Source organism: Elephas maximus, chromosome 2 (assembly GCF_024166365.1).
Source record: "Elephas maximus indicus isolate mEleMax1 chromosome 2, mEleMax1 primary haplotype, whole genome shotgun sequence".
Lineage (NCBI taxonomy): Eukaryota > Metazoa > Chordata > Mammalia > Proboscidea > Elephantidae > Elephas > Elephas maximus.
The window spans coordinates 165,270,870-165,289,952 of record NC_064820.1 but is presented as its reverse complement, the minus strand read 5'-3'; the positions used below and the strand labels follow the sequence as shown (position 1 = coordinate 165,289,952).

Below are 19,083 nucleotides of genomic sequence, written 5' to 3'. Positions count from 1 at the left end.
TGAATCTGGCTTCTCTCACTTAGCAGAATGCAATGAGATTCATGTATATTGTTGCATATATCAGAAGGTAGCTTCTTTATTTTACTGAGTAGCATTTTACTGTATGGATTTCTCCATTCAGTAACAGGGATACTGTATGAATTTATCCGTTCAGTAAATGCTGTATGGATTTCTCCCTTCAGTGTGTTTATCCATTCAACTGCTGAGGGACATTTGAGCTGTTTCCACTTTGGAGTGTTTACAAATAAAGCTGCTACAAACATTCATGTAAGGGTTTTGTAAATTTTCATGTCACTTGGGTAAATAGCTAGGAGTAAAAGGATTGCTAAATAATATGGTAAATATTTTTTAACTTTATAAAAAACTGCCAAACTGATTTCCAAAATGGCTGTGTCATTTTTCATCCCTACCAGTAATATGGGAAACCCTGGTGGCGTAGTGGTTAAGTGCTACGGCTGCTTACCAAAGGATCGGCAGTTCGAATCCGCCAGGTGCTCCTTGGAAACTCTATGGGGCGACTCTATCCTGTCCTATAGGGTCGCTATGAGTCGGAATTGACTTGACGGCACTGGGTTTGGTTTTGATTTTTGACCAGTAATATAAACAGTAAAACCCATGAAAGCCAGAAACTGTGTAAGGTGGAAACCAGTCAGAGAGGGAAAACTCAAGTATTTTCCACTAAGAAGAGTAATGGAAAAGTGGTAAGACGGCACCCTGTCAAAGGTGGAAAACTTGCGAGACTCGGAAAAACAAGGCAGTCCCATCGAATACCAGCTCTCACAGGTTTCACTACATAAGAATTTTAGTTGCTTGCTCTGCATCCTTGTTAGCACTTGGAGTTGTCAATTTTATTTTATTTTTTTTTCCTTTAGCCTTTCTGAAATGTAGTGGTATTTCACTGTGGCTTTATTTGTATTTCTTTAAAAAGTATTGATGTTGAACGTCTTTTCACGTGCTTATTTGCCATCCATATATCTTCTTCGTTTGAATTTTTTGTCCATTTTTTGGAGCTATTTGTTCCCTTATTGTTGAGTTTTGAGAGTTCTTTATGTATTCTAGATATAAGTCCTTTATAACATACAAGATTTCAAATATTTTCTCCTAGCCTGTGGCTTGTCTTTTAATTCTCTTAGCATGTCTTTAAAAGAGTAGAAGGTCTTAATTTTGATGAAGTCCAATTCATAAAAAAAAAAAAATTAAAAAAAAAACCCTTTTTTATAGATCATGCTTTTGGTGTTGTGTCTAAGAAATCTTTACCTATCTCCCAAGGTCACAGAGATTTTCATATTATCTTGTGATCGTTGTATCATTTAACATTTAGGCCTTTGATCCATATGAGCTAATTTTTTGTATAGTGTTTGAGATATGGATCAAAGCTTTTTTTTTTTGTTTTTTTGCATATGAATATCCAGCTGTCCCAGCTCTATGCTTTGGGAAGACTATCCTTTCTTTGTTGAATTGTCTTTGCAACTTTGTGGAATCTCAGTTGACTATATATATGTGCAGATCTGCTTCTGGACTCTATTCTGTTCCATTGATGTGTACATCTATCCTTTGTGCAGGTAGTACAAATACTCCGACTGTGTTCTTCTCTTCCTAAATTGTTATGGTTATTCTAGCTCATTTGTGTTTCCATATAAATCTTAGAATCAGCTTGTCAGTGTCTACAAAAAAATTTCTGCGGAGATTTTGATTGGAACTTTGTTGAGTCTATAGATCAACTTAGGAGAGAGTTGACATGCTTAATAATATTGAGTCTTCTAGTCATGAACATGGTATATTTCACTATTTGCTTTAGATCAGGAGTCAGCAAACTATAGCCTGCAGACTGTTTTTCATAAATAAAGTTTTATTGGAACACAGCTACGTTCAATAGTTTCTGTATTGTCTGTGGCTGCTTTTATACTATAATGGCGGAGCTAAGTAATTGCAACACAGACTATATGGTCCACAAAACCTAAAATATTTTCTGTCTGGTCTTTACAGAAAAAAAAAATGCCAACATCTGCTTTAGATAGCAATTAAATATAAGATCAAAATATTTTTATATTTACTTTTATTTATTCCATTTCCAGGACTCTTTATTTTGTGTGTATGTGTGTATCCAAGTTTCTGTCAGGTATCAATTCCTTTTGGCTGAAGAACTTATCTTTATTTTTTTTTTGTACTGCTGATCTGTTGGCAATGAATACTCTGTTTTGTCTAAGAAAGTATCCCTTCTTCGGTTTTGAAGGATATTTTTACAGGGCATATAATTCTGGGAAGAAAGGCCTGGTGATCTAGCTGACAAAAACCTTAGGGATCACAAACGGACTTTCCCAACTCACTTCCTTTGGACACATCATCGAGAGGGGTCAATTGCCAGAGGAGAACAGCATGTTTGGTGAAGCAGAGGGTCAAAGAGGGTGTGAGAGAGTCTCAGTGAGATGGATTGGCACAATAGTGGCAACAATGGACTTAAACATGCAGAACCAGGCAACATTTTGTTTTGTTGCACACAGGTTGCCCTCAGTCAGAGTCAACTCCATGGCAGCTAACAACGACAGATACAATTCTGGGTTGACAGGTGTGTGTTTGTTTTTTCCCCAGCACGTTAAATATGTCACTTCGTTGTCTTCTGGCATACATAGTTTCTGATGAGTCCACTACAGTTCTTATCCTTATTCCTCCCTATGTAATGTGCCTTCCCACCCCAGCCCACGCCCTGTCCCCAGCCCCACTGCCTAAAAGATTTTCTCTTCATCTATACTTTACAACCGTTTGAATACCATATACTTAGGTGTGCTTTGATTTTTGTTTGTTTTGGTATTTGTCTTGCTTGGTGTTTGCTGAACTTCCTGGAGTTGTGATCTGGTGTCTGTCATTAATTTTGGAAAATTCTTGGCCTTTGTTTCTTCGAATATTTCTTCTGCCCTATTCTTTCTTCTCTTGAATGTTCTGCTCTGTGTTGCTTGCTTGTTTGTTTTGTAGTTCACTCATTTTTTCCCTTTCTATTTCAATTTCGGTAATTTCTTTCATCTGTCTTAAAGTTTACTGATTCTTTTCTCAGCTTTGTCAAGTCTACCAATGGGCTCATCTAAGGCATTCTTGATTTCTTTCACTGTGTTTTCATTTCTATGTGATTCTTTTGAATAGCTTTCGTATTTCTGATGAAATTATCCATCTGATCATACATGATGTCTACTTTTTCCACTAGAGATTTTAACATATTTATCATAGTTATTTCAAATTCTGTATCTGACAATTCTGATATCTGGATCTGGTCCTTGTTTTTTCTTGCTTGTTGGTGTGCTTTGTAATTTTTTATTAGAAGCTAGACATATTATATATAATATAAATACTATCACGTAGAACAGTTGAGACCGAGATTAAGTTTTTATGCCTGGAAGTTGGTAACCATCCCTTCTGCTAGGTCCTTACTGTGGGAAATTAAGTTAATCTAGTCAACAGTTAAGCTGGGCTTTGCAATTGTTCTTGCTAAGGTTATGTTCAGAGCACCAAACCAAAAACCAAACCTGTTGCCTTCAAGCACTAGGGGTTTTAAAGTCTTGGTGGTGCAGTCGTTAAAAGTTCAGGTTGCTAATCAAAAGGTTGGCAGTTTGAATCCACCACGCACTCCTTGGAAACTGTGTGGGGCAGCTCTACTCTGTCCTATAGGGTTGCCATGAGTTGGAATCGACTTTATGGCAACGGGTTACAGGAGCATTACATTGTATTTAGGTTGGGGCTTTGACTGCTAGCAAAGTTTTCTTGATTTCTGTTCCAACCTTAACTTTAGGTCTTCCATTTTCCCTGTACCTCATAGAGGGTCTCTTTTCACTCTCCCAATAGTAGTCTGCTGTTACTTGTTACTTGACATTTGTTAGCCTAGTGATGAGGAGTGGAGAGAATTCTCTGTTGTTCTGATTAAGCCTCACTTTGAGGTAGGCTCTGCATTCCTGGGTCTTGGGGGTGAAGCTTTTGTTTGGGGGTGAGGCTTTTGTGGTGATCTTGTGTTACCCCTTGCTGTATGTCTGGGCCCACTACGTATTCTTGAACTTTTCCCAGGGTAGAGGGGTTTTCTGTTTCCTTTCCCTTACTGCATTGGGTTTTCAAATCCCACCTCCATCATTGGTAGCTGTGTGACCACTGCAAATTCAAGTTGTCTGATCTCTCTGAGCATTTGTTTTCCCATCTGTGAAATGGGAATAATCACAGTACCTACCACATAAAGTTTTTGCAGGAACCAAATGAGTAAATGAATGTAAAGGGCTTGACTGGTGAGTGTCCTATAGATGGAAGCTTCTTGCTGCTATTATCAGGCTTTGTCAAACCAAACTCACCTCCCTTTTGGCTCATTGAGAGTCCCCTGGCCACTCTAGAGAACACCATTTGTGTTTCTGACTGACTACCTGATCTCAGACATGCCTTTTCTCTCAGAGCCCCTTGGAGGTGGCTTCAGAAGGGCCCCAAACTTAGCAATATCCCCGCAGGCTCAGGCCATCCCTGCCCAGGCTCCAACCCCTCCCACTGAGGGTCATGACTTTGTTTTCTTCTAAAGACCCAAAATTTCCAAACACTGTGGTTGCCTTGCCTAGTAAAAAAAAGAGGAAGCAGGAGATCAACCCAAGGAGGAGGAGGAAGACAACAGCCAGTGCAGCAAAGAGGAACGTGTGTCCGGTGGTCCCGATCCCCACGGAGCTAGTAGCTGGGAATCCAGAGCCTTGCTCATCCTCCAGACTTGCATCAGCCTGGCCTCTTCACCACTGTGGCCATGGGGCCATGGGCTCTGCTGCTCCTGTTGGTGGCAACAGCTTGGCATGGTAAGAACAGAACTGGGGGACTTGGGGGAAGGAATGTGACAGAGAAAGCCCTTGCAGAAGGATTCTGTGAGCCCTTATCCCTTACTGAGTATCTGCACTCTATGCTTCCATCTCCCCAGCACTGAACCGCAGGTATGTGAGTGTCTGCTTCGGAGAGGCAATGGAGGAAAAAGAGGGTGGGGGCGGGGCGGGACTAGCTTGGCCCAGAGCGGTGCATCCATCCCAGCTTAGACACTGACTCTCTGTGTGTCCTAAACAAGTTCCCAACACTCTCAGAGTTTCAGTGTTGACATCTATTCAGTGACAGACAGAGGGGCGGTGATGACATAGACTAGAGAAATACTTTTCAAACTTTACTGTGGGGATCTCGTTACCATGCAGATTCTGACTCAATAAACCTTAAGTGTAATCTGAGATTCTGGATTTCCAGCAAGTTACCAGGTAATGCTGATGCCGCCCTGAAGGGGCAAGGAGCAGGGCAGTGAGCCTTGGTTGGAAACCTTGGGTAAGATGTTGGGAAGGGTAGAGGAGGGGTTGGCCTTTGGCCAGGGCTCAAGAGAGGGAAATTTGGGAATGGAGAGGTTTAGGGCTGGAGGAAGGCCTGGGAGGTAGGGCCCCAGGACGGGAAGCTGTGTGGGAGACCCCATCCCTACCCAGGCAGCAGCAGTGACTGCACAATTTCCATCTAGGAGAGGCCAAAACAGGAGGCAAGGGACTAGTGTGTTTGTCTTGTAGCTACAATTGGCCCAACCAAAGTGGTTCACATTTAATCATATGCTTATTTGTAGGGGGATTGGGGGATGAGGGAGATTGCGGGAAGGTGGCTAAAGCTCCAAGTCTCCCCTTGGCAGTACCACTGCAGATGACCTTAGCTCTGGCCTCCAATAGTCCCAGGGTTGTGAGGCTGCAAGGAGTTGGCATGGCTCGTCCCTGATGAGGAGATGGGCCATTAAAGTCCTTTTCCGGCTCACTTGATCCCAACTGGGCTGGAGTGTTTGTTCTTTTTTATTCAAGTACGATTTACATGCAATAGAAAGCACAAGTTCTTAAGTATATGGCTTGATGGGTTTTGACAAATGTATACACTTGTGTAGCCAGCATTACAATCAAGACAGAATATTTCCATCACCCAAATGGGGATCCCTGGGTTTGATTTTGCTTCCTTGTCCTGTCCTCGCCCCCAGAACCTGTCTGCAGGCAGCTGTGGGGGGTTGTCCAGTACCCAGCTCCAGGAGAGATGGGGGGCACGGGCTAGAAAAAACCTAGGCTTTCTTCCCAATAGACCAGTGGTGAGTAAGTAGGGGTGCTCTGAAGGAGTCAGAGGATGGAGTTGGAACACTCTAAAGATGGGGAGAGGCTAGCTTCTCCTGGGCAGTGTGATGAGATGCTGGGACAGAGGAGGGGCTAAGTCCTAGGCCTTGGTGCACTGTGTGTGTCTTGGGGGGAGTGAAGGTAGGGGCACATCCTGGGAGCTGATGACGGAGTGGTCTGATCAGCCAGTGGGCAGAGGCAGGGGGATGCTAAAATGAGAAGCAAAGGTGGTACAGGTGCAGAAGGGGGACGGGGATGGTGTTCTCCAAGCCCTTGCCCCTCACTTCAGAGAGGAGAGGAGCTGACCAGGCTTTCCCTTCCTGCCAGCCACGCCAGCAGGGGGAAGTTGGAGGCGGAAGTTGAGGGTGTCAGCCCTGTCCTGCGTGAGTATCCGGGACAACAGGATAGGACCAAACAGGACAGATGCCTCTCTCTGACCACATTTCCAGGAGGCCAAGGCAGGAGCTAGAGGGACAGGCTGGGGGAGGGGAAACTTCCTGTGTGGCCAGCAGGTGCAGAAACAGAACACAGCACAGAATTGCTGAGTCCAAGGACATGGGATATTATAGTCACAGCCTGTGACTTTAAAGGTTAAATAAAGTCTTTAGGATCAGAATTTCAGGGCCAGAAGAGATGTTAGAAATGTAGTGACTGAAGCAGTAGCCAAGAAGCAGGGACCATTGACTCTGGGCCAGGGGCTACACATTAGCTCATTAAATCCCCCAGGACTTCTCAGAGGTGGGAGACCATGGGTGGTACAAATGGTTAACATGTTTGACTGCTAGCCAAAGGGTTGGAGATTACAGTCTACCCAGGGGTACCTTGGAAGAAAGCCCTGGAGATCTACTTCTGAAAAATCATCCATTAAAAACCCTGTGGAGCACAATTCTACTCTGATACACATGAGGTTGCCATGAGTGAGAGCTGACTGGGTACTGGTCTCAGAGGTGGGAACTCAGATTATTCTGTTTGAACAAAAGAGGAGCCTGAGGGTCAGAGAGGTTAAGCAATTTAGCTAGCTACTAATGAGGAGAGTTTAATTCCAAGCTCTTTCCTGCAGTAAAAACCCACTTGGGGGCCTGAATTGCCTTGGCAGTAATGGGCAGTGGCAACTCCATTCAGATTTTCAGAAAGCCTGCCAGAAATGACACTTGTCCCCTTCCCTGGTGGTCACCACATGAGGGCTACTGATAGCCCTCAGGGGTTGGCTTTGGCAGTATTTATGGGTTCACTTGATCTCTCACGTGGATCAGAGATGCTACACATCCTCCTCCTTTTAGCTGACCCTCTACTTTACCAAGCTCGATGTCCTTCTCCAGGGAATGCTCCTGACAGCATGTCCAAAGTACATCCCTGGTGGATACAAAATCAAAACATAAATTAAGTCACCCAAGAGCTATTTGACAGAGAAGCTCTTTCTAAACCTGGGATCTCTGTGGAGGGATACCCATTTAAGGAACTGTTATGGAGAACAATGGAGAAGCCCTGACTCTCTAGGGCTCAGAGGCCAGCACCAGAAGGGGCTAGAGCAGAGGAAGTTGGACTTGCCAGGTCACCCAGTAGGCCAGTGGCAGAGCCAGGCTTCATAGTCCAGGAGCCCAAGGTGTTTTGAAGTCCAGCAGGTGGCACCCCATCTCTGGGGGGTCTCTCTCCTGGAGAGGTGACGGTGGCCAGGAGGACCGGGAAGCAGAAGTGAGAACACCCCCATTAGAAGGCTGTGGGCTGAGAGGAAACTGGGGGCTGGGCCAGGGCGACAGCAATGTGTTTCCGCCCACGCGGGCCGGGGCGCCTGGCAGCCCCTCCAAGGCCTTGAATCAGCTCTCACTTCCCTCCTTTGGTCTTATTTTAGGCCCGGGAAAAATGCTGACACTGAAGAGGCAACGGGCCTTCTTCCCGGAGGGCCCGGTATGGGTTTCAAGTTCTCTTTTCTCCTTCAAGAAAATTTTCCTTAAAAGAGATTGGCTCTCCTGAATTGATACATAGATGTTAACGGTGATTACCCCTAGCTGGTGGGATGTTGGAGGTTTATTTTAATCTTTTTTCTGTTCTGTATTTCCTATTTTTTTCCATCAATAAAATTGCATTGCTTTAAGAAAAAAAAGAGATTGGCTTTCCAGTAAACACAGCAGTGCTGGGGCTCAGGAATGGGCGGACGGGGACAAACGAGGTAATAAACATGAAAGTCAATCTCTGTTGAGTACTTACTTGGTGACAGATGATGTCCTAAAGCTTCCCATGCATTTAAGCCTCCTAACACCCCAATATGTGGGTGCAATTATTGTCCTTATTTTATAGATGTGGAAACTGAGGCCCAGAGAGGTTAGGTAACGTGCCCAGTGTGCACAGGTATTAGCGGGGGCCTGGGATTGAAATCCAGGCAGCTTGACTCCAGAATCCACACTCTAAACCATCCCACTATGCTACAGACCAGATGACCAAAGGAGGAAGTGGACACAACAGAGGACTCTCAGAACCTTCCCGCTCTGCTGGGCTAAGAGCCTGCATTCCTTTTCCTATCTCCATCTGAATGCAGCCAGAGGAATTGGCCATCAATGCTTCATTCATTTGTTTCTTCATTTGCTTGTTTGAGCCTCCTATTGTGAGCTGGACCCTGGGCTGGGCGCTGGGGATCCTGAAGGACCCGCTTTGTACAAGAGGCTGAAGGAGTCCCCTCCTGGAGAGAAGAATGATGCAGCCGCAGCTGGGAAGGAGGCGAGGGGGAACCCAAGTTGGACCATAGCATGGGTTGGGGGCTGAAAAAGGTCCCAGTCCCCCTTTCTCAGAGGAGGGGCCTGTTGAATATCAGAACATCACCTCACCCGCAACAGGTTTGGGGTTGGGGGCTGGGCAAATGACCAGAGAAGGGCAGGGACTTGCTCAAGGTGATCCTGCAGGTTACAGCGGAGCAGAGTCTTGGCCCAGTCCAGCACTCACACCGCCATCTCAGAGGCAAGGGACACCCTGGGGGGCACCAAGGCCTCATTTTATCTGCAATTCCATTCCCCCTAGGTCAGGGGGTCCCGGTTATAGAGCCCCGAGGCCCCGAGCTGGTTGTGGAGCCAGGCACAGCAGTGACCCTGCGATGTGTGGGCAACGGCAGCATGGAGTGGGACAGTGCTACCTACCCCGGCTGGACCCTGGACCCTGAGGCTCCCAGAAGCATCCTGACCACGACCAATGCCACCTTCCGAAACACAGGAACCTATCGCTGCACTGAGCCTGGAGAACCCTCGGGGGACAACGCCACCATCCACCTATTCGTGAAAGGTGAGAACTTTGCCCCATGACCAAGAGACCTGTCTCAGCAGGCCCCAACAGGAGTGGGCAGTGGCAGTGGGGCAATATTAACAGTCAGAACGACAGCACCCTGCTTGTTGAGCAGCTACCATGAACAAAGACCTGTGGCAGCACTTCTAATTTAATGTGGTCCTCACAATAACCCTGGGAGGGAGGTCCTAGGAGGATGCCCATTTTGCAGATGCTCAGAGGCGTTGAGTCGTTGGCCCAAAGTCACACAGCATCAAGTAGTGGGGCTGGGACTAGAACATCTGATTCCACAGTCCCTCTAAAGCATCAGCTCATCTGTCCTCCTGTTGCACCTTCCCTTTGCCCTTGTCCAGGGACTGCTTGGCTGGCTTGGTGGAGAGAGGGCAGTTATAACTCTGTACCCCCTCTACCTCAGACCCTTTACGTCCCTGGAACATCCTGGCAGAGGAGGTGACGGTGTTTGAGGGTCAGGACACGCTGTTGCCCTGTCTGCTCACCAACCCGGAGCTGGAGGCTGATGTCTCACTGATGCGGGCACGGGGCCGGCCTGTCCGGCATGACACCGACTACTCCTTCTCACGCTGGCGTGGCTTCACCATTCACAAGGCCAAGTACCTTGACAGCTCGGTTTACCAGTGCAGCACCCTGGTGCGTGGTAGGAAGGTGCTGTCCATCGGCATCCAGCTCAAGGTGCAGAAAGGTGCGTGGGGCAGGGTGGGACAGGTGAGGCACAGAGGGCAGGGTGGAGAGCTGGCAGCTCATGGCCAGTGGCTGGGAGCCAGGCCCGATGGGATGTCACAGGTGTCCTCCTTCTTTCACTTCTTCCTTCCAACCATTCTGCAAACATCTATGGGACACCTGCTGGGACAAGATGGGCAATGGTGTAGGGGTGGGGAGACAGACCACAGGCAAGTAAACCACTTAATGGGCAGGAGTGTCTCTGATAATGAGACATGCTATGAAATGAAGAAAAGAAAGGAATGGAATGGAGAGGATGTGTGGGCAGAGGGGGGATCTTGGAGGAAGGGACATTTTATCTGAGCTGAGACGTGGCTGACGGGAAGGAGGGAGCATGCCAAGATGTGCTTCTGAGGAGGAGGCAGCAGGAACCGGCTCTGAGTGTCCAGGAATTAAGAGAGGCCTGGAACTCTCCACACCTTGAGATGTGGGCTTGCCACATGGTGCCAGCCTGGTGTGGGGTCCTGGGCACATGAATGGGAGCAGGGTGAGCCAAGAGACAGGGTTGGGTGGGCACACAGGACAGCTCTCGATGTAGGTGGGGAGTGGTGGTGGGAGGAGGGAGGAGTCTCACATATCCTCTGCCCTCAGTCTCCTCCATCCCAGACTGGGGACACAATTTTGGTTCCTAGAAGAACAGCAAGCAGAGCCCCAAGCTCAGAACCTGGACTCGAGATAGGAATTAGGACTTTAAATGAGGGCTAGGGTCAGAGTGCTGCAGCTAGGTCTGAGGTGGCTAAACCTGCCCAGGAGGTCAAAGGACCCAGGTGTGTGGGCACAGGTGACCATTGGTGCCCCTTCCTGGCACCTCCATCCTGTAGATCCCTGGCTGGCTGGAAATTAAGAGCCCTGGGCCCTAGTTCTGCCATGACTACCTTAGTGACCTTGGGTGAGCCCCTTGTTGTCTCTGGACCTCAGGAAACTGGACTACAGCATCTTTTAACAATAGCGACAGTCACAAATGTTAATTTAATGCCTACTATGTATCAGGCACTGTGCTAGTTGCTGGGGAGATTGCTTTCACAGACTTGACATTCTACTAGGGGAGACAGACTCTAAAGAAAATAAGTACGAATTGTGATAAACAAGAAATCAAGCCAGAAAAAGCTGGGAGTGGAGGCGTAATTCAGCTAAGCTGGTCACAGAAGGCCTCTCTGAGAAATTTTTGAGCTAAAAAACCTAAGGATGAGAACAGCCACTCATTCCAGCATGAGAGGAAAAGCATTCCAGGTGGGAATGGCAAGTGCAAAGGCCCTGTGGTGGGGAAGACGGCCAGTGTGGCTGCAGTGCAGTGGACAAAAGGTGGCAGGTGTCAGGTGGTCAGTGACAAGGCGTGGGGGTATGAAAAGGACTTTGGCTTTTATCCAGAGAATGACAGGAAGCCACTGACTGTTTAAACAGGAAATGGCATGACCCCATTTACATTTTTAAGAGATTACTTTGGCTACCGTGAGAAGTCTTGATTGTAGGGAGTTGAAGGGCAGGCAGAGAGGCCAGCAAGGTGGCTGTTGCAGGAATCTAGAGCAGAGGATGATGGTGGAGGCTGGGGAGTGGGTGGGGGTGATGGAGGACATTTCCATCTGGACACAGGACTTGCTGTCAGAGTGGCTGAGAGAAAAAGCAAGGGACCAAGGCTGCCTCCCAGGGGTTAGGGTGGGAGAGTGGCCTGGCTGATGGCAGGGAGCAGGTTGTTTATATGTCCCTCCCTTGGTCTCAGTCTCAGGGTTCCCAACCTTGATGCTGAAGCCTGCCGAGCTGGTGCGGATTCAAGGGGAGGCTGCCCAGATTGAGTGTTCAGCCAGCAATGTGGACCCCATCTTTGACATCTTCCTCCAACGCGGAGACACCAAGGTTAGTCCCTGAGGAGACAGCAAGGTGAAGTTGGCCTGTCCTCCCAGCATACCAGGCCGTGCAGGTTGGAGCCTGCAGCTCCACCCCAGAATGGCTCTCTGGGCTGAGGCCCAGCCCAGGCCAAGAGGAGAGCAGAGTTGCCCAAGATCCCACTGACAATAGGTAGCTGATCTAGAACTAGAACTTAGGTTCATGGTGATGAATCTTGGTGAGGGGGGAGGGGTACTCTAGCCTCTTAACCCATGGCCTTTGCCCCAGTCTCTAAAAAAGGGGCCAGATGTCAGCTCACTCGGGACTAAGCAAAGGGTTCCTAGCCAACCCTTGAAGCCCAGGGAGATGAGGGCTACCCCAGAATGACTTGGGGAGAGAGGGAGAGTACGCTGACGAAGGAATAGCACTAGGCTGCTGCTAATAATAGACCCCCTACCCACCCACCATGCCTACCATGTACCAGGCACAGTCCTAACCATTGCATACATTATCTCATTTAAGCTTCACCACAACCCTAGGACTAATATTAGTCCCATTTTACAGATAAGGAAACTGAGGCTCAAAGTGCAGTCCCTTGCCCAAGATGGGAACATAGTAATCCACAGAGGCTGAGAATTTGAAATCAAATCTTTCTAATTCCCAAATAACCTTGGTAAAACATCTCCATTCCTTTTGGTTGCAGCTGACAGTCCATCCAGAAATTGTTTACCGTGAAGGCCGTTACCATAAAGTGCTGATCCACAGCCTCGATCACGTAGGCTTCCAAGATGCTGGCAACTACTCCTGCGTGGCCACCAATGCCCAGGGCAGTAACTCTGCCTCCATGGTCCTCCGGGTGGTAGGTGAGCATCAGGATGATGGGAGGAGTTGGCAGGAATCTTGGAGTGGGGGTACAAAAGGGGTTTGGGAAAGAGGGAGCTGGTAGCAGAGGAGAACACCCCCATTAGAATCCTTAGGGTTTGCCTAGAGAGCCACGAGTCTCTTCCCAGAATCCCTCTCTCTTTCCTTGGAGTTCCCACAATGCAGTGCTGCATTTTGGTCTAGCACTTTTTTTTCGGCTTTCGGGTTGGTGTCCAGTAGCTCACTACTAGACTTTATTTACTCATTTATTCATTCCTTCATGCCTAGCACTGTCCTGGGTGCTGGCACTCATGTCACATGGACAAGTGGACAGGATATGATAACCCAAGACGATTGTGGGGGAAGTGCAGAGTGTCATGGGAACACCAAAGGGGTCCCCAACCCAGGCTTGGAGAAAGTGGCCTCTAAGCTGAGACAGGAAGGATGAAGGGGAGTTAACCAGGCAGTGGGATGTGAAAGGAAGGGGAAGAGTGCTTCTGGCAGAGGAAACAGCATGTGCAAGGCCCAAAGCAAACAGCACCGTGTATTTGAGACACCATAAGAAGGTGACAAGAGCAGGGATGTGGAGTGGTGTGAAGAGTGGCCCGGGAAGGCAGAGATGGAGGTGGAGACTAGGTGGTAAACAAGCCTTAACTCAATTGGTAAGTTTGCATCTTATCCTGTGGGCAGTGGGAGTCACTGGAGGTTCTAAAGAGAAGAGTGATGGGATCATATTGCATGGAGAGGGCACTGCATGGTGGTCAGGAGCACACACTCCCGGGCATGTTCCAACCTGGCTCCACCAATGACTAGTGGGTTGCTTAACCTCTCTGTGCCTCAGGGTTCCCACCTGCAAAATGAGGATCATAATAACAGTAACTGCCTCATAAGTTTGTTGTGAGAATTAAATATGTTGTTATTGTGTGTGTGTATCCAAAGGCTGAAGAACAGTCAGGGCAGTTGATGCAGTGATCCAGGCTCGAAATGGTAGAGGGTGCTGCTGGGTCATAGTGGGGATTGTGGAGGAGGAGTCTGTCCTCCAGAACCATTTAGTAGACATAATCAACAAAACTCTGTGATTATTGGGATGAAGTGGTGAAGAAGGGGGAGGAGCTAAGGATGATCTCCAGGTCTCTGGCTAGGGTGATTGGGTGGGGGCAGTGCCACTCACTGGACTGAGAATCAGGAAGCAGAGCAGAAGCTCCTTAAGGGTGGGGACAGACTCTGAGTCATTTCAGCCTGGCCATGCCTCATGTGTTGACAGAAAGGGGTGGGGGGAAGGGGAATGAGAATCGCTGCCCTGAGTGTGCATGCAACACACTGGACTTGCAGTACAATGTGAGCTCTACTCTGGGCCCCATCCTGTGCAAGGGGGTTTATAAAGGGGAGGAGGAGCAAAACACAGAGTTATCCCCTCAGTTATGGGTTCTAATCCTATCTATTTTCTAGGGCAGGATACAGCAGTCACTCAAAAAATGTTCACATTCATTCATGCTTTTTGCCAGACACTGTTCTAGGTGCTGAGAATACAATTGCCAATGAATCGGATACAAAAATCCCAGTCCTCATGCAGCTTATGTTCTGCCTGAGGGTAGATAAGCAGTGAGAAAAATAAATAATATAGGGTTTGCAGTGTAAAAGAGGGTAGTCATCAAGGAAGACCTCATTGAGAAGTTGACATTTGTGCAAAGACTTGGAGAGGAGATAAAGGAGAAAGCCACACAGATATCTTGGGGAAGAGAGTTCCAGGCAAAGGAAAGAGCAGAAGTCTTAAGACAGAACTATGCTTGCTGTGTTCAAGGAACAAGTTGGCCAGTGTGCCTGGAGTGGAGTGAGCAAGAGAAAGAGAAATACAAAAGGAAGTCGCAACGGGCAAGGGAAGAGGGTGACAGATCATGTAGGTCCTCGTAAGTCAATGTAAGGACTTTGACTTTTCATCATGGGGAAGGTGGAGAGCCATTGGAGGGTTTTGAGCAGATGGGTGACATGATATGACTTGGGGTATAACAAGATTTAACAGGGCTCTCTGGTGCTGTGTTGAGAACTGGCTGTTGGGAGGCAAGAGTAGAAGCAGGCAGATGAATTAGAAGGCTACTGCAACTGTACAGGCTAGAGATGATGGTGCCTCAACCAGGGTAGTAATGGAAGTGGTGGGAAGTGGTTAGAGCTGGAGTTCAGAGGGATGGATGGATGGATGGATGGATGGATGGATGGATGGGTAGGTGGGTGGATGGCTGACTGACTAAGAGAGAGAGAAAACAAAAACAAACTAGTTGGAGAGAGAAGATAGCTACCTGAAGGGAGAACTGAACCAGAAGAGTAAAGTATTCTGGGTGTGGTGCCTAATGAGTATGCATCCTGGGTGGGCAACAGGAGTCTAGAGGAAGGAGATCCCCCTGTGGCTTGAACTGGTCAATGAAGACTCACTGGAGTGGGGGTGAGTCTTGAAGGATGATGAGGATCTAAACAGAAGAGAGGAAAATGTTGGGGTTGCTAGTGAAGGAAATGGCTTGATCAAAACCTCCAAGGTTGGAGTGATCATGCTGTGTTCATGGGACGGAAGGGGACCCAGATGGGTGGAGCATTGAGTGACTGAATGCGCGTGAGTGTGTGTGTGTGTGAGAGTGCATGTGTGAGTATGAGTGAGCATGTATGAGCATGTGAGAATACATATGAGCATGCGTGTATGACTGTGAGTGTGTGTGAGTGTGTACAAGCATGTGTGTGCGTGTAGAAAGGGGAGAGAGGATTGGATGGACATAGGGAGTCCTGACTGAGGAGAGCCTTGGATGCCTAGTTGAGGAGTGAAGGTGATGGAGAGTCATGGAGGGCTTTTGGGCAGGCATGTGACACGGTAGAAAAGTAAATTTTAGATTCATAGTGTTGGTAAGGAGAAGACCTTGTTGAGATCATATAGTCTGGGGCTTTTTACAAAGCCCTGGGGTTTTCAGGAAATGTCTCAGTGGCTTCCATGAGAGGAATGAAGACGCTGAGTGAGAGAGGATTCTTGCCACATCTCCCTTGCCTGAAATTCAACCAGAGAAGCTTGATTTTAATTCACGCAATATTTCATTAGAAGAAGCTAGTCAGGCAGGACTCTTTTAGGTACAGGTAACAGAAACCAACTCTAACTGGCCTAATCAAAAGAGGGACTTTATTGGCCATTGTCATGGATTGAATTTTGTCCCCTTAAAATGTGTGTCAACTTGGTTAGCCCATGACTCCCAGTATTGTGTGGTTGTCCACCATTTTGTGATCTGATATGATTATCCTATGTGTTGTAAATCCCACCCCTATGATGTTAATGAGGCAGGATTAGAGGCAGTTATGTTATTGAGGCAGGTCTCAATCTCAGGATGAGGTTGTATCTTGAGGCAATCTCTTTTGAGATATAAGAGAAGCGAGTAGAGAGGAGAGGAACCTCATACAACCAAGAAAGAAGCATCAGGAGTGGAGCGCCTCCTTTGGACCCAGGGTCCCTGTGCTGAGAAGCTCCTAGACTAGGAGAAGATTGATGACAAAGACCTTCCCCCAGAGCCGACAGAAACGGAAAGCGTTCCCCTGGAGCTGGTGCCCTGAATTTGGACTTCTAGCCTCCTAAACTCTGAGAGAATAAATTTCTGTTTGTTAAAGCCATTCACTTGTTGTATTCCTTTTATAGCAGCACTAGATAACTAAGACAGCCATGTAGCTCAAAAGTCTGTGGATACCAGCTTCAGGCCCAGTCGGATCTAGATGTTCTGACAATGTGAACAAGAATCTATTGCTCCTCTACTCTCAGCTGTACTTTTTTTCTTTTTGGCCTAGTCCTCAAGTGGGCTTTCCCATTGTGACAGCAACACCCCTAGTTTGGCAACCCCAGTGGACTGAGGACTTTTCTTTTCCCAGAGTGCCAACAAAAATCTTACAATTGAGTCTCATTAGACTCGTGGCCTCATGTGCCTTTCCTGAACAAATCCCTGGGTCCAGAGGGGATAGATTACCCTGACTGGCTGAACTCTTGCCAGAAAAAGGGGACAAGTAAAAAACACCAGATTTTTTTACTGCTAAAAAGTTTTCCAGAAATTAAGTATCACAGATATATTCAATTTCTTCATTATACAGAGAGGAGATGGAGGCTCAATGGGGATAGGAATTTGCCCACATCAAAGGAGGATAGGAGTTTTCCCAGGGCCTCAGTGAAGAAACAGTTTTGAACCTTGGGCTGCTGAGGTGGGTGGTAGGACAAGAAATGTCAGAGGACAAGTTGTGTTTGAGGGTGGGGACTGTGTGCCCAGCATATAGTAGGTGTTCTGGTAGGGTCTAGCTGAATGAATAGATCTGTAAGTGGATGACCAAATGACCAAATGGGACATCTTCCCATAACACCAGATCGCTGCATGTTCTGACTTTCAGAGGGTGCCTACTTGAACTTGACCTCTGAGCAGAATCTCCTCCAAGAGGTGAGCCTGGGTGAGAAGTTCAACCTCAAAGTCAAGGTGGAGGCCTACCCGGTTCTGCAAGGCTTTAACTGGACCTACCTGGGACCCTTCTCTGACCAGCAGCCCAAGCTCAATTTTGACATCATCAAGGACACATACAGGTACCACCTATCAGCTCCCATCTGCACAGCCTCACAACCAGCTGGGGAATACTTAGCCAGGGTTCCAGACACTTGGGTCATGCCTCAACCTTGCTGTGTGACCTTGGGCAATTCCTTCCCTGTCTAGGTCTCACTTTCCCTGACTATGTATAATCTCGATATCAATCATCCTGTGTTGGAGATTTGGATTAAACTGGCTTACCCTCCTGTCCCACATCTTTGGGAAACCCAAGACCCTCCTCAGAATTCCACCATTTCTTGGGGGTGTGCATTCTTGTGGTCACTCAGAAGCTCTCAATCTCGTTTTTTCTCCTCTTCCGTGGCCAATCCAGATGTGGAAAACAGGCTCCTACCCCATGATTTCCACTCATATATATACTCTTAATAGTGATTGCACAGGGTATCTGCCACATACACGGGTTTGGGGGGTAGAGGGAACTAACATTGCACAATCGCAGATACTCAAATTTTTTAAAGGGCTGTGGTCACTACCCTGAGAATTTCTCACTGGTAACATTTCTCCAGGGGCTCAAAACTCCTCTCAGAATGTGCAGCCTGGCTCCACATCCTCTCTCCGTTCTTCTGTCATCTCTCCACCCCAGAATCCTGTTTATTCTACATGTACTACATTTCATAAATTAATTTTTTCCTGTCCACTTATGGACTATGTCCTCATGAGCTTATCTCTACCATTCAAAGTGGCCTAACTTTTATTACTGGTCATTTTCTAAACAAAAAAATTTCCTCACTAAGGGGAACACTGATTGCAAGTGTTAAATAAGCATTTCTTCACTCTGTTCGATTTGAATGATCCAGTTGCACACCACAACTTACCCTCCCTCACTCATGACACACATCCCTAATCCATTTTCTTCCAAATCCATTTCTTTGAAATGAACATAACCTCAAGATGTTATTGTCTTCCTAATAAAACAGATTAAGCTTAGAGCTAGATCACTCGGCCCTTTCTCTTCTTATCCCCTCTCAGTTCAAAATGCGTTTTATCTCTTAATAGCCAGCATTCTCTTAGATCTGCAGTTGGGCTGAATGCATTCAAGCCTCAATACAATCTTCTTTGTAGTTTCTTTCAGAAAATCGGCTTAGTCTCTGCCCACCATATCCACGCTTGTTCCCGTCATAATGCTGCTCTCCCTGGCATACAAAGAATCCTTGCCCTTCTTGTACTGTGTTACTTGTGGGGTTGGCCTTCTTTCAGAAAGTCCTGTGGGTTTTAGGAGCTTTCACCTAATCCATTTTTGGACTCATTCCCCTTAGAGTCTAAATGCAACCTCAGAATCTTTTGCCACACAGCCCCTCAGGCAGTACTTCCATCCTACCTGGATCATGACAGGAGACCTTTTTGCCATTCCTGGGCTAGATAACTCTGGGGTTTTCTAGTACCTGAAGCCCAAACCTCATTGATTCCTGGATCCTCCTCACTTGTCGATTGTCAGAAGGAACCAGGCTGTTGCCCGGTCCTCTTCCTCCTCCTCTCTAGTTCCCTTCTGGTTCTTTCTAGCCAGGGTTTCTGTCTTCCTGTAATCCACAGCAGAAGTTCTGAACCTGGAATCTGTGTCCCTGATAGGGAATTGGTAAATGGATAGGCTTCAGGGGTCCATAGATACAAAGGCTGTAGAAAGGACACGTGGGGATCCCCTAGAAGATACATGGGGATCCCCTGGAACACAGTAGTCTTGGGCC

The 19,083-nt window shown here is 47.3% G+C and overlaps 1 protein-coding gene across 1 annotated transcript in view; it reads left to right on the top strand.

Moving 5' to 3' along the window:
* The first annotated feature begins 4,606 nt into the window (after nucleotides 1-4,606).
* Nucleotides 4,607-19,083, top strand: part of CSF1R (colony stimulating factor 1 receptor) — a 35,577-nt gene continuing 21,100 nt past the window's right edge. The window contains exons 1-6 of the mRNA XM_049874061.1: nucleotides 4,607-4,802; nucleotides 9,123-9,380; nucleotides 9,796-10,080; nucleotides 11,836-11,969; nucleotides 12,643-12,802; nucleotides 17,196-17,382. Coding sequence (XP_049730018.1) covers nucleotides 4,754-4,802; nucleotides 9,123-9,380; nucleotides 9,796-10,080; nucleotides 11,836-11,969; nucleotides 12,643-12,802; nucleotides 17,196-17,382 — 1,073 coding nt within the window. The 5' untranslated portion in view covers nucleotides 4,607-4,753. The remainder of the gene's footprint in view (nucleotides 4,803-9,122; nucleotides 9,381-9,795; nucleotides 10,081-11,835; nucleotides 11,970-12,642; nucleotides 12,803-17,195; nucleotides 17,383-19,083) is intronic.